Here is a 15,117-nt window from a genome sequence, read left to right as displayed (position 1 = left end):
TTTATTGCATAGTTTATTCAAAACAGTAAATCATGGATTCACATTCTATCCTCTTACAGCATAACATAGTTTACACACAACATCATTCTTGTTGTTGTACGTTTGGAAGTTCTCGCAAAGCTATACGAGGAATATATTTATACTAGTCGTCCTTAATTTAGCAGTTAAAGACTAGATTGGAGGCAGTTAGTTATCACCACCCACTGCCAACTCTTGGCCAACTCTTCTACCAAATAACAGTAGAATTGACCGCAAATAGTAACATCCCACGGCTGAAAGGGCGAACATGTTTGAAAGACAGGGATTTGAGCCTGCGACTCTCATATAGCGAGTTGCGCGCTCTAAACACCTGGCCATGAAATAATAGAAAGTATGGAATCATAACAAATGAGCGCAGATTGCCCATATATAGAGCTATAGATTTTGGGATTAGAAAGCCACATTCGAATCAATGGAATACTAAAGTGTATTTCAATATATTAAGTAACTATAATTAAACTATATTACAAATAATTTTTATTTAGCGTTCAATAAATTAAGTTTCATGTTTTACTTAAGAAAAATATCTTAAGTTTTATTTCACTTTAATAATGTAAGTTTATCTTTTTATTTATGTTTGGTTTAGCTGTTTAGTTATTTTTCAATAATGAAATTAGTAGTTTGTTGCACTCTGATCAAACATCTTTCCAATTTTTTATTTATGTCTTTCAGATTTGGTTTAAATTTCACGCAAAGCTATAGAAGGGCTATGGCCTGGCATGGCCAAGCGCGTAAGGCGTGCGACTCGTAATCCGAGGGTCGCGGGTTCGCCCGCGTCGCGCCAAACATGCTCGCCCTCCCAGCCGTGGGGGCGTTATAATGTTACGGTCAATCCCACTATTCGTTGGTAAAATAGTAGCCCAAGAGTTGGCGGTGAGTGGTGATGACTAGCTGCCTTCCCTCTAGTCTTACACTGCTAAATTAGGGACGGCTCGGTGCAGTGGGCTAACAACCTACTCACTTAAATACTTGTTGAAGAATCCGCAAGCGATTGCGGCCTTATGTTCCTAGATGGAATCTAATGGTGATAACTAACTAACTAACTATAGTAAGGCTATCTGCTCTAGCCGTTATTAATTTAGCAGTGTGAGACTAGAGGGAAGGCAGCTCGTCATCACCACACACCGCCAGCTCTTGGGCTACTATTTTACCAACGAATAGTGGGATTGACCCTCACTTTATAACGACCCCACGGCTGACAGGGCGAGCATGTTTGTTGCCCGTGACTCGGGTCGCGAACCCGCGACCCTCAGATTACGAAGCGCACGCCTTAACGCGCTAGGCCATGCCAGGCCATTGCTGGAAACAGAGGTGTGGTTTTGGCATGAGAAACCCACAACAAAACCTTTAGAAAAAGATATTACGCTTCATAGCTACTGTCAAAAGTTACGGTCGTAAAATAGGATATGCCCGGACACATATTTCGATAAATATAGTAAAATCGTGGTGAGGCTAAAAAAATCGTTTTAATATATGCCTTTAAGGATATCGCTTCTCGGCCTTTTGGCTAAGATCAAAGTGTAGTATCTGTTTTTTAAGCTTAATATCTGATACGGTTCCCATTTGGGCCTGGCATGGCCAAGCGCGTAAGGCGTGCGACTCGTAATCCGAGGGTCGCGGGTTCGCGCTCGAGTCGCGCTAAATTTCGCACAAAGCTACATGCTCGCCCTCCCAGCCGTGTAAGACTAGAGGGGGCGTATAATGTGACGGTCAATCCCACTATTCGTTGGTAAAATTATAGCCCAAGAGTTGGCGGTGGGTGGTGATGTCTAGCTGCCTTCCCTCTAGTCTTACACTGCTAAATTAGGGACGGCTAGCACAGATAGCCCTCGAGTAGCTTTGTGCGAAATTCCAAAAAACAAACAAAACAAACAAAGCCTTTAAGGAAAATACTTGTTAATTACATGTGAGTAATTTTGAAAGGAAATGTATGTTAAGCGCTGCAAGTGTGATTAACGGATTGATATTTTAATTACTTTTCGAATGAAACAAAGGTTTTACAGTTTTGCGTATTTTGTTTCTGTATATTCGAAATAAAAGAAAAAAACATAATTTTAGTTCTAAGTTCATTAAACACTATTAATACTAAAAATTTCTAATAGCGACGGTTTTAAAATTATACAATGATAACAATTTTTGTACTTGAGTGTAGTGAATAATTAACATAGGTAGGTAATTAGTATTTTTATATTATGAAATTGGTACAATTTAAACTTGTGTTGAAAATAGTGAACTATTTCGATATATTTTATTAAACACAAAAATTAACAACATTGTCAATATAAAAATGTAAAAATTTAAAACATTAATGTTACAATAAAATATTTGTAACCACCTAGTGATGAGATTCCAAGATAATAATTTAATGTAGTTTCAAATATTTTGTGTTTTGTGGTTCAGTTGTAATATTGATGTGTTCTGAAAGATGTTATAAGACGATACTTTGGCAGTCTAACAGTTTCAAAGTAGACGTTTCTATATGATTTAAAATTATTTTTTTTATAAAAGTAAGCTTTGTAGAAAATTTTCAAGTTATATTATTATTTCTTCAAGTATGAAGCAGTTAAATATACATTAATATTACATTATTATAATTTTAAACCGTTGAAAATAATGTAAAACTTTCAATATAACTGAGTTTAATAATATTCAACATATGTGATGAAAAAAAAAGTTTAAGAAATCCAATTAAGTGAATACTAAAAATATCAAATGAAGATAAATTCAATTAACGTATTGATTAAGTTTTCAGATGATTTAAAGTGAAAGTTATTACATAAAGTAATGCTACAATATTTTTGTAAAAACACGAAATTATTTTAACGAGTTGCAGTTAACATATACATTTATGTTAAAACTATTATGCACGAGAACCTAAAACATTAATAAAAAGTGAGCATATTATACTAACATTAAATCCATATTTCGGTACCAGTGATGGACAGAGCGTAGATAACTCATTGTGTAGCTTTGTGCTTAACAACAAACAAGAAAACACTGACCACAAATTATTTACAAAGAGAAATGTTGTGTAAAACGTCACATTACTTGTCGATTAGAAAAAGCATTTGTCATCTTGACATTATTTTGCACTTAAACAAGGATTTCTCGCAGCTTTATATATGTATTTATAATCCCGCATTAAATTCGATATATCTTCAATTCTAATGATGCAAGTAAGAAATATTTTTAATTTATATCACTACAAGTCATAATTAAAAGTTTTTATAGCCAAATTAAATCAAGTATTTTATGACCTCACCAACCATAAATAAACTGCACAACTTATGCGGTAAATAGTAATAGTAAATAGTATAATAATAATATAACGACACCTTGTGGTTAAAAAGAGAAGTCCGTTTCATTTTACTCTAAATTATGGTACACAAAAAGAGGCAACCACTATAAAATAATTTGCAAATTTATTCTAAATAAAAGTAATATAAAAACATCAGCCATGTTTACTCACTTTCATATCCTTATCTTCAAAGCCATCATTTGATTAGAGTGTTTATCACAGAAATGTGTCACAGCAATTAATGTTTTATATGAAAACGAATTTAGTATTACCATAGACCAACCATATGTGAAACATGTGCTTGCAGAAAGTTGAATAACCGTATTTTCTTCAAGAGCTGGTAATTAAATAATTAACTGTAGTTTACAATCACTTACTATTCTGTTAAGAAGGGTATCGGAAATAATTATGAATTTTGTCCCATGTGTTGCGTGGATTAAAAAAGGTATAGCTAAAGCAGTTCCTGATAAGGTATGTATAACTTAATTGTATGATAAGTGGAGAGTAGGCCTGAATGTATAACGTTGAACGGTTTTCGTGAATACTATGTGAACATTAATTTGAATAAACAAGTGTTTTTTTTTTTTTTTTCCTTTATGATCTTTCTCTTGAGTGTCGGCGTTACTTAACTGTGTATCACTACTAATAGGGTTATTTTGATTTTCTTTTAAAAATTGTAGTGCATGCTGAAGGGAGTTACACATTTTGTATACTAACCCTGAGGAAGCTGCAAAGGTGAAATGTCTGTTAAAAGTCTTATAAGTTATAATTGTTTACAACGTTCGTTCTTCTTGCCAAATTAGAGTTAATCTGAAAATCACAATGTAAATATCAAGAGAAAAAAAATTGTATTGGTTCATCTAGGCTGTTCCTTCCACTAAACTTATCTTATTAACAAAGCATTTCCTTAACATTGAACTCTCTTGGTAGACTGTTGCATTCACTACATGTAAAGGCAATCCATTCATCTTGTTAAAAAACAAACGTAGTTGCAGTTGACTCCTATCCCTCCAAAATGTGTATATGTTTTTCCTATTCCTGTCATTATCCCCATTAAATATATGAAAAATACTATTAAATGCATGGGATTTATCATAATTTGAACCATAAGACTGATGTGTTAATATTATTATGAAAGTAAAGAATCCAGTTGCTTTGACTAACCTGGCTGCTAAACAGTCCAATCAGTTTTTGTTGGTAGTGGTAGGGCATTATAGAATTTGTGAACAGAAATGTTGATTATAAGTAAAAGTTTAAAGAGGTTACATTTTCATTGTATAAATCACTAGTTAGGTCTTACTTGGTGTATTTTATTTAGTTTAGAAAGAGTATTGAATATTTTTAAGGGTTTAGAAAAGAGCTAATAAGATGAAACTTGAGATGGAAAAGTAGTCATATTGGTTAAGGTCTCTGAAATTATTTTGCATTGACAAACAGAAGCATTAGAGGGAATCTCATGAAATGTTTAAGACTTTTTAATGAAATTTCTAGTGTGTATTTGATATGCAGAACTGTTCAATTTAAGAGTTATTTTTTATTTTGTGATTTAATATATAATGGTTATTTAGTTCTCATAACAACAGTGTTAAAAGTTAATTATTTTAAAACCAATAGTTATAATAAGTTTCCTCACATTACTCTATATGAATCTTACATTGTGCATTTAGTTTAATTGTTATAGTAGGCTATTTTAATATTTTTGACATCATCGTACATGAAGCTTTTAAGTTTTTTCTTCTTATGTTTAATGTTCGTAGTAAAGGTCTAGACATTTCTAGATTTTTCTTTTGAGTGTTATAAGTACACACATTTACAAGGAAGAAGAGGTAAGTAATTAGTAAGAGTATGTTTGTGAAAGTGGGGTTAATCTTCATGTGAGATCAGCCATAATGGATGATTTTTAAAGTGAGTTTCAGGTCTTGTAACAACAGAGATAAAGAAGAATAATTTATCTTGTTAAAGGATATTCTAAAGTAATTAAGCCCACTAACTGTGTGAACTTTGATGAAATGGAGATAATTATTTAAACCTCCACATGTTTCTAGTTAGCCCAAGCTCCTGGGTCTCATATACATAACTGTTTTTGAGAACATGCAACTTGACACCTGTCAGGTGTTGAATACACTCTGCAAAACTCCCTGTATGAGAGGCAAGCATCAGTAGAACTTTGTATCATAACAAACTAAATGGCATACAATTTGCACACTGCTGTCCATAATAAACTTCTAACAGGTTCCATCAGTAACAATATTTGCATGAAAATAAAGCCATGTGAAAGTACCACATGAGTACCACTTCATCTTTGGTAAGCCAAAGTGCAGATGTCATAACCTTTTATAGAGTTACATTCACAATAAAAACTATTGTTGATAATATATATATATGTGAATAATAATTGCATGAGATTGTAGATAATAAATAACAGATTAGTATTATTTTTTTAAATTGATAATTTTATAAGGAAATATTTTAAAAATTCTCAGTCTATCCTAGTATGAAAACTGTGATGTTGGTTATCTAGGTACCCCTTCTTCTCTAATGTTTTTACCACTCATCTGAGAAGTACCAAGTGTAATGTAAATTACTCATTATAATGTTTTCATCTTCAAGTGAAGTATAATTTATATAACCTTCAGTTTTAGTTGTTTATAGTGCAATAAAATCAACTAACTTCATATAGTTAGGATAAAGAAAATAACACAAAATATAAAGATTTTCTGAAGAAAAAATATTTACTTAGGAGGTTTTAGGGGTTATGCACACCATATTTAAAAAAAATTCAGATAAACTAAAGTACTTTTAATCCTATCATGAAAATTATTTTCATTCATAAAGGGAAAGAGCATGCAGTGTTAATTGTGAATAGACTTTTTCATAGACACTGAAGTGCTTTTTCTTTCAATGGACTCTTGAAACTCTTGCTGGGACTCTTGAAGGAAAAAAAGGTTGAGAGTTTGAGACCCTAGTTAGAACCCTTCTGTGGATAGAACTAAAGTGATCAACTGTGCAATGGACATTTATATATACAGTAGATTCCGGTTAACTGGGACATCGGTTAATCTGGCAGCCATTTATTGGGACAAATTTTGAAAAACCAAAACCAATCAAAAATATAACCTAAATTTGCTTTGCTTACTTAGGACACCAAGCCATTTAATTGGGCCAATAAAATGCACACTGTACTGTAAAGTGACCTGTGGGTCATTACAGAGTCATCATTGACTGACTCATTGGTGTGTTCATCACTACCTCTACCATATTTTGCTTCTAGTCTGGCAGTGACTGCTGAATGGATCAGATGTGATCATTTATGTAGCATATAATCATTTCTGTCATTTGTGTAAAATTTTAAACCCCTACAAAGATGCCACAGAAAAATTTGACACTTGCTGAGAAAACTGCTATTCTGGACCAAATTAAAAGACCACTGTCTATCACAAGTCAACGCCAGTTGGCTGAGATAATTGGAGTACCGAAATCTACAATAGCGTAGGTAATACAGTAGCAAGATAAACTGTGAAATGAATGGATCTTACATAAAGGAGGAGGAGAGTAGGAAATTCTTAAAAACGAAAGCGAGAAGGCCAGGATCCAGTTGTTGAGGAGTTTGACTCAACAAGAAATTTGTTGATGGATTATGATGTTATATGATACAAGAAGGCAATCCAATATCTGCAGTTCATACCTGCACTGATTTTTTTCAGATGCTGTCAGTTAAGAGATCACGGCAGGGTACACTCGATAAATTTCTCCAACGTCGGTAAGCATCAAGAACTAGAATAATGCAAATGCGTGTACATGCAGTAATTAAATATGTTGTTAGGATAAATATTTTTGTCTGTTTGCACAATTTCTTTCAGTTCTTACATGATGAGCAGCAGTTTTATGCAGTACAATATATGTTTTTGTAACTGAATAAATGTAAAAACTTTTTTGTCTCATGTACTATACATATATGTATCTTTTAAATCTTTTATGTGCAGCTTCACAAAATTGAGCCAAAGTATTCTGGTCTAAATGTGTCCCAATTAACCAGAATATACACAACTGTTCAGTTTAAGAGTAATTACTTAATTTATTTAGTGATTTGATGTGCAATGAGTATTTAGTTTTTGTAACAAGACTGTTAAAAATTAATTATTTTAAAAGCAATAGTTATTAGAAGTTTTCTTATGTAATTCTATATGAGTTTTATGTTGTGTGTAGTTTAATTGTAGTAGGCTTTTGTAAAAATGTTATTGTCATCTTACTCTCCTCTCGGTGTGGATTCCTGTATGTGGTGAGGGGACCTCCCAGGGAAGGTTCTGTTCTGTCTGGTTACCTTCTCTGGGATCTAAACATCCACCCACGTGTTTGCCGTGCGTGGCAACCCGTGAAGGGGAGGAGAGGATCCTGGTGGTTGAGGGGTCCAACCCTAACACACCACTTTGGCCTTGAATTTCTGTAGACGGGCGGCCTTTGGGTGGCCCCCCTTGGGTCAATCGGCTGGTCCACTTGGGCTTGAGTCAACCAAGTACCAGTGTTGTAGGTTCTCAATGGGTGTTGTGGACATTGTGCCTGATGCTGGTGTTTGGGTATAGTGCTCACGAAACCTTGGCGTTGCTGCATTGTCCTTGCATGGCTTTGTAGTGCGTCTCCTCGTAGGGCTCCATGGTGGGTGAGGTCAGTGGGTATCGAAATTTTTCTTTTTTGCTATGGATTCTCCTTCCAAAAATTTAAATAAAATAGTGAAAAACAGTCAATGGGTAAGCGATCACGTCTTGAAGACTCTTAACAGCAATCTTCTACATCTGTAACACACGTACCTCATTTTCTTATATTACATTCTCTTTCAGAAAAACCTTTAGGGCAGTTGTCTCCCTTTTTTATTCAGAAGGGACTAGAGGGACTTGCTGGCTCTCCAAAGTCAGTAAAGAAGCTTCAATCTGGAGATATATTGGTTGAAACATCCACATCCCAACACAGTGAACTCCTCTTGAATTCAAAGGTAATCGGGGATATACCTATTGAGGTTACACCTCGTGCTACTTTGAATTCTTCATGAGGAGTTATTGTTGAGAGGGATTTGAAGAACATCCCTGAGTCAGAGATTCTCGCTGGTCTCTCCACTCAAGGAGTTTCTGCAGTGAGGCGCATCTCCACTTGCAAAGATGGAGTTACACTGCCAACAAATACCCTCATTCTGACATTTACATCATCACGTGTACCTGCCACCATCAAGTTAGGTTATTTAATTGCAGGGTACAGCCATATATTCCAAACCTTCTCAGATGTTTCCAGTGTCAGCAGTTCAGTCACCCGAAGATGTCATGGTTCCTTGACTTGTGCTCATTGTGGTGGCAAGGACCACGATGCCTGTGAGTGTGAAACAGATCCTCATTGCGTCACTTGCAATGGCTCTCACCCCTCCTACTTTTGTTTTTGCCCAAACTGGTTGGAGGGAAAAGAGGTGCAACGTTTGAAAACGATACATAACATTAGTTATCCTGAGGCTCGGAAATTGCTGCCAACCACTCCATCTTGGACATATGCTGCTGCACTTCATTCCACAACTACAGTGGTAGTGCAGACAGATCTCTCTGTGCCTCCAAGAGAATTGTTTTCAAAACAAATGAAAAGCCTTTTGACCTCCATGGTTAAAAAGGTTGATGAATTGACTTCCACATCCTTCAGTTTCAAATACAGGCATTTCTTTTGATACATCTTTTTCTCCCACCCCAAGAGGCAAAACAATCATGCGTTCACATCCTCAGTCACTGGAATCCCTTTCAAATAACAAAGACCTGCCCAAAGACACTGTCCCTTTACACTGGTGGAACTGAAAATGACCCTTCATCGGTCTGCCAGTTCGTCTGTTGGACCTGATGATGTTCATTATGACATGCTGCACCATCTATCTCCTGCTTCTCTTGATGTCCTTCTGATTGTCTTTAACCGGATCTGGCAGGAGAATGTTTTTCCTGATGCCTGGTGCCAGGCTATTATTTTACCTTTCTCTAAGCCAGGGAAAGATCCCAAGATTCCTTCAAACTACCGTCCAATTGCTTTGATGAGCTGTCTCTGTAAGACTTTAGAAAGGATGGTTAATGCTCGTCTTGTTTGGTTCCTCGAATCAAACAACCTCCTCTCGCCCACCCAGTGTGGGTTCCGATGACAGCACTCCACCACAGACCACCTAATTCGTCTTGAAACATCAATCAGAGAAGCCTTTCTCAAACGCCAACATCTTGTATCAATATTCTTTGACATTGAGAAGGTTTATGACTCAACATGGAGGTATGGCGTTTTGCGACACCTCCATACATATGGGTTACGTGGCTATTTACCCATGTTTATTAAAAAATTTTTAATGAACAGGAGATTCCAAGTTTGTGTGGGTTTGACACTTTCCCGTTCTTTTGTACAGGAACTTGGAGTCCCTCAAGGCTGTGTTTTGAGTGTCACACTCTTCAGTATAAAGATAAATGCCATCACTGAACAACTCCCTCTCACTATTGCAAATGGGCTGTATGTCAACGACTTTCATATCTCATGTCAGTCGTCAAACATGAGATATATTGAGCGGCAACTACAAACTGCCCTCAATCGTGTACTGAAGTGAACTATGGCAAACGGCTTTAATTTCTCTCTCTCTAAAACCGTATGCATGCACTTTTGCCACCAACGGGGTATTCACCCTGATCCTGAACTTCATATCGGTGAAGTTTCGCTGCCAGTGGTCCCTGAGACCAAGTTCTTGGGGCTTATCTTTGACCCTAAGCTGACCTTTATACCACACTTAAAGCAGCTTCGGGTCAAATGCACAAGAGCACTGAACATCCTCCGTGTTCTCTCTTCTACCAGTTGAGGAGCAGATCGATGTTCAATGTTAAAGGTATATCGTGCTCTTATTCGATCAAAACTCGACTATGGATCAATGGTCTATGGCTCTGCCAGACCCTCAGCCTTAAGGATGCTGGACCCCATTCATCACCAAGGACTTCGACTCTGCACTGGGGCTTTCCGTACCTCTCCAGTTCAAAGCTTATACGTTGAATCTCATGAACCTTCTCTGCACCTTTGCCGTTTGCAACTATCTTTATAATATTCTTTGAAACTTCGTTCCTTAACAAAGCATCCCACCTGGGGATGTATTTTCCTTCCTTGGTGGGCCATACTTTTTCAGAACAGACGATCTGCCATTGCTCCGTTTGGCCTTTGCATCTGGGCGCAATTGGATGAATTGGGTCTGTCCTTGGATAACATTGCAGATTCCACAGGTCAGCTCATCCCACTGTGGCTTATTACAGCCCCCAAATGTGACCTTTCTTTCAGTCATCTGAAAAAGGTAGATACTCCAGATTGGAAGTACCATCTTTTATTTAATGAACATCTTTCAAACAATCATTCCATTCCAATTTATACAGATCAGGTAATTTCAAATCGGGTAATTCAGTGGGCTTTGCTGCGGTTCGGTAGTTGCGCGTAGAATCCCCTCTACAGCTTCTGTGTTCACTGCTGAACTTTATGCCATATCTCTTGCCCTGGATCATATTGCAGCTGAGCAGTACTCCAACTGCACTATTTATACTGACTCGCTTAGTTCTATACAGGCCCTGGAATTGCTACACATTGGCTCACACCCTGTTCTCACTGATATTCAAAACCGACTGGCCCATTTCTCATTAACTGCTACTTCTATGCAGTTTTTCTGGATACCAGGCCATGTTGGTATTCGCGGGAATGAGCTTGCTGACACAGCAGCTAAATCTATCTGCTCTGGCACTATCACCACTGTGCCTATTCCGTACATGGACTTGTACTCAAGACTTGGCTCTGTGCCAGCTGGCAGTCCACTTGGAGTGAGCAACACAACAACAAGCTTTTTCAAATAAAACCCTATATTGGGCTTTGGTCATATAGCTTCCGTAAAGTTCGGAAGGAAGAAGTTGTTCTAACTAGACTACGCATTGGTCACAGTTTTTTAACTCATCATTTTCTTTTATCTGGAACTGATGCACCAATGTGTAGTTTGTGTAACACTCAAATCACTGTCAGCCACATTTTACTTTCTTGCCATCATTACAATTCTCAACTAAGGCAATATTTTAAACATGTTTTTTCCCAGGGTTTATCAATAACATTGGACAGTGTTATTGGTGATGGTGACACTGTCCACCTTGATAAAGTTTTTAGTTTTTTAATGGCCATTAATCTTTTTAATCTCATTTAAGTGTTGCATATTTATTCATTACACCTTTCTAATTATGGTTCCTTTTTCACAGTTTCATTCTCTATAGCTCAATTTAACATTGAAAAATGGCCAGAACATTAAATAACTCGACACCAGGACTGGAAAGGCCAACTTCAGGTGACTAACGCTGCTGTTTGAACTACTCGTTAGTCGTCCTGGTGAGTTGTTATTACACTTTTGCTGCATGTCATTTAACACTTTTACTACTTTACCTTTTAGTTCTGGCCATATTGACACATAATCCAGAACCAGAACTGGAAAGACCAACTTCAGGTGACTGACGGTGATTCTTATACTTACCTGTTAGTCTTCCTGGCGGGTTATGATCATTATAATTCTGCTACAGGAAGTCCTTTACAACTTTGTAGACTGGATGTCAACATTGGTTTTACGCCATTTTCTGTTTTAATTGCTGTTTTGTTTTTACCTTCATTTACTTTTACAAATTTTACTCTATTTACTTTACCAGTACCTTTTTACTGGACATTTGGCTACTCATTATTACGATTTTGCTATATGTCTTTTAAAACTTCTATTATTTTACATTTTGATAATGGCTGCTATGACACATAACCAGGAACCAGGACTGGAAAGGCCAACTTCAGGTGACTGACGGTGGTTCTTGAACTTACCTGTTAGTCTTCCTGGCGGGTTATGATCATTACCATTTTGCTTGAGTACGTACTTTACAACTTTTTTTCACTCTGCTTTCTCTCTTGACATTGTAGACTAGGTGTCAACATTGGTTTTATACTTTTTCTGTTTTTCAATGATGTTTTGTTTTATCTTCATTTCCTTTTATGTATTTTACTACATTTACATTATTTTTACTGGACATTTGGCACAGATAGCCTAGCTGCTTTGTGCCATAAAACACTAAATCAATCAATCAGTCATCTTACTCGAAGCCTACAAGTCTTTCTTGTTATATTAAATATTATTATTCTTAGACAGCTAGACATTTCTAGTTTTTTCAATTCTGCACTATAACTATGTGCAGATACAGAGAAGAAGAGGTTAGTGAAACTAAGTTATATTAGTGAAAGTGGAACTAAACTTTATGTGAGTTTGACCATAATGGGTAATTTCTGAAGTGAGTTTCACAGCTTTTAATAAAAAAGAGAGATAAAGAATAATTAATTTTATTGTCAAAGAGTGGTCTAATGTAATTTAACCTGCTTTAGTGGACTTTGGTTAAAAGGATACAGTTTTTTAAAGCTCTGTTGTTATCCATAGTTATAGTGGTGATTTTGAAGTGAGTTTCACAGCTTGCATTATAACAACAGAGATGAATAATTTGTCTTATCAGTCGGGTTCTAAAATAATTGAACTAGACTATGTGGACATTTGATGAAAAAGAATTATTTAAAGCTCTAGATTCAGCTGTGGCAAATATTTGTGTGACAAATTTTTTGTACATACATTTGACTTGTTTTGAATATGTATTATTTTGAAACAAGTGTATTGTGTGCTTTATGTTTGTTGAAATGTACTGTCATTAACTCTCAACTGCCTACTGTAAAGAATCTGGCCTCCATGCAAAAACCTGATAGTGTTATTGCATCATCCTTTTTTTTTCATATTTGATGGTAGGTCAAAGGTAAGAGTCATCTTCAGCTAAGACAGTTTTTTTTATCAAATTGGTTAGTGCCTATAATAGATTGTCTTCAGATGTGGTGGATGCACTGAACTTATGGGAGCCTGTTTTATTGACTATTCCTTTATCTGTTTCATTATTGTAATAAAAAAGAACAAAGTCCCCAAAACTGAACTCTATTTATAACAACCATCTGCTTTTTTTCTTTTCAAACATGTTTTGATCCAATGAACCTCTCTATCACTCCACCCCTAGAAACAACTCAACCAAAAAAATGGTTTAACAAACTTGAATCTGGAAAAATAACAAAAGTGCTATTTTAAGTTTTGTTGTCCAGAATCAAAACTGAAAGGTAACTACTTATGTTGTGTATATTAACCATAAGTTTGTGTTTCAGTTTATATGTATGTGTGAAACATTAAATCTTTAAAAGATATAACCATGGATTCTTATAAGGGTGTAGTCTTAATGTTAATTTTTGATAGAACTATTCTGTGTTTAGGAATAATTTGTTATTTAATTGAATAATAAGTAAATTATCAAAATGCTCATAAAAATCGGTGTTTAATCACCTTAATAAAATATGCTAGAATGGAGGTTGTGAGAAAGATGTAAGTGTTTCAATTAAGTGGAACTAAAGAAGGTAAATAATTTGTGATAAGGAGAAACCTACTTGCAAAATCTCTCTTTGTTAATCTGGAGATGACCTAAGAAGGTTGAAACATTGTTCTCTGCTTTATTAGTAAAAGTGTTAATATCCATACCAGACATTATGAAATAGAAGGTAAATAATTCTTATGGAATTATTTTATACTTTAACTAGAATAATTAGGTTATGTCCATTCATAAAAATTCATCACTAATGTGTGTGTGATATCAGCACATTAAATAATGATTCTGTTTGATTTGTTCAGTTAACTTCTGGAGATAGTGTAGATTTCTGTAGGCTGTTCAGAAGAGGTTAGTTAATGACATTTTACATAGTTGTGGTTGATTTCTATTTGTCCTTGTATGTTAGTTTACAGTTGCATTTTCTAACCTAGAAATACGAGTTAAAGTTTTAAAGTACAAAATGTAAACATTTTCTCATTTGTTTTCTTAATCAAAGATAATCTTAAAGTGTGTCAATAATGTTTTTGTTCATTTTTATGAGGTGTTTTCTAGTCTGTGACACAATGTTTGGAACCACTGTCTTGTTGCTTGTGTGTAAAAGTGAGGTGAAAAATATTCATCTTTGAAATTTCTTTTTGATTCCATACAGTCTCATATAGACAAACAATTCTTGCTTATAGCTTCTATTAAAGTTTAATTCATATATGTTTTGAGTGTCATCTGTTAATTTCTAGGAATTATTTTCTCAGGTTCAGCTAACAAAAGAAGAGCTAAAGAAACTAATTATTGAAGCCAAGGAAGGGATTTTGTAAGTTATGTTATATTATGTATGTGTAGAATGTGTGAAGACAATTTAGTGTTATTTATTATTTTCAAATTCAGGATATGGTGATAAATAATGATTTATTACATTAGAAACTAATTGTAATTTTTTCATACATTACATATGTAATATATTACATATTAATAATTTACTTCAGTGGTATACTGCTAAATAAAGAAGTGTCAGAACACATTTAATTGTGGGAGTTTTCTTTGAAATAATAGTAGTACAGTATTCCGGCTAAAAAACAGTACAGGTACATTGTGTTCGTACATTCCCACCACACTATACCTTTGTCTTACATTATGTGCAATCTTTCTTCTTCCAAGACTGAAACTACTAGTACAAATCAAATATAAAAAAAATCTGGAGCAACAAAGGACCATTTGCTCTTTTGAGAGTATCTTCGGACACCCACCCTCAGTAAAGGTAAACATTTAAGCTTAACATTTATTTGTAGAAAATTAGTTACCCCACTTTTAAACTCGTGTAAGGTGCTGGCTTCCACACTGCTC

The 15,117-nt window shown here is 35.3% G+C and overlaps 1 protein-coding gene and 1 pseudogene across 1 annotated transcript in view; both read left to right on the top strand.

Annotated features, from left to right (window-relative positions):
- The first annotated feature begins 1,526 nt into the window (after positions 1-1,526).
- Positions 1,527-1,644, top strand: LOC143227622 (U2 spliceosomal RNA; annotated as a pseudogene).
- Positions 1,645-3,607: 1,963 nt separating this feature from the next.
- Positions 3,608-15,117, top strand: part of LOC143226036 (periodic tryptophan protein 1 homolog) — a 48,976-nt gene continuing 37,466 nt past the window's right edge. Inside the window, exons 1-2 of the mRNA XM_076456432.1 lie at positions 3,608-3,808; positions 14,529-14,587. Of these exons, the coding sequence (XP_076312547.1) occupies positions 3,746-3,808; positions 14,529-14,587 (122 nt within the window). The 5' untranslated portion in view covers positions 3,608-3,745. The remainder of the gene's footprint in view (positions 3,809-14,528; positions 14,588-15,117) is intronic.

The sequence above is a fragment of the Tachypleus tridentatus genome, chromosome 9, assembly GCF_004210375.1.
Source record: "Tachypleus tridentatus isolate NWPU-2018 chromosome 9, ASM421037v1, whole genome shotgun sequence".
In the NCBI taxonomy this organism is placed as follows: domain Eukaryota; kingdom Metazoa; phylum Arthropoda; class Merostomata; order Xiphosura; family Limulidae; genus Tachypleus; species Tachypleus tridentatus.
The sequence above is the reverse complement of the archived record's forward strand: the minus strand, read 5'-3'. Positions and strand labels throughout refer to the sequence as shown.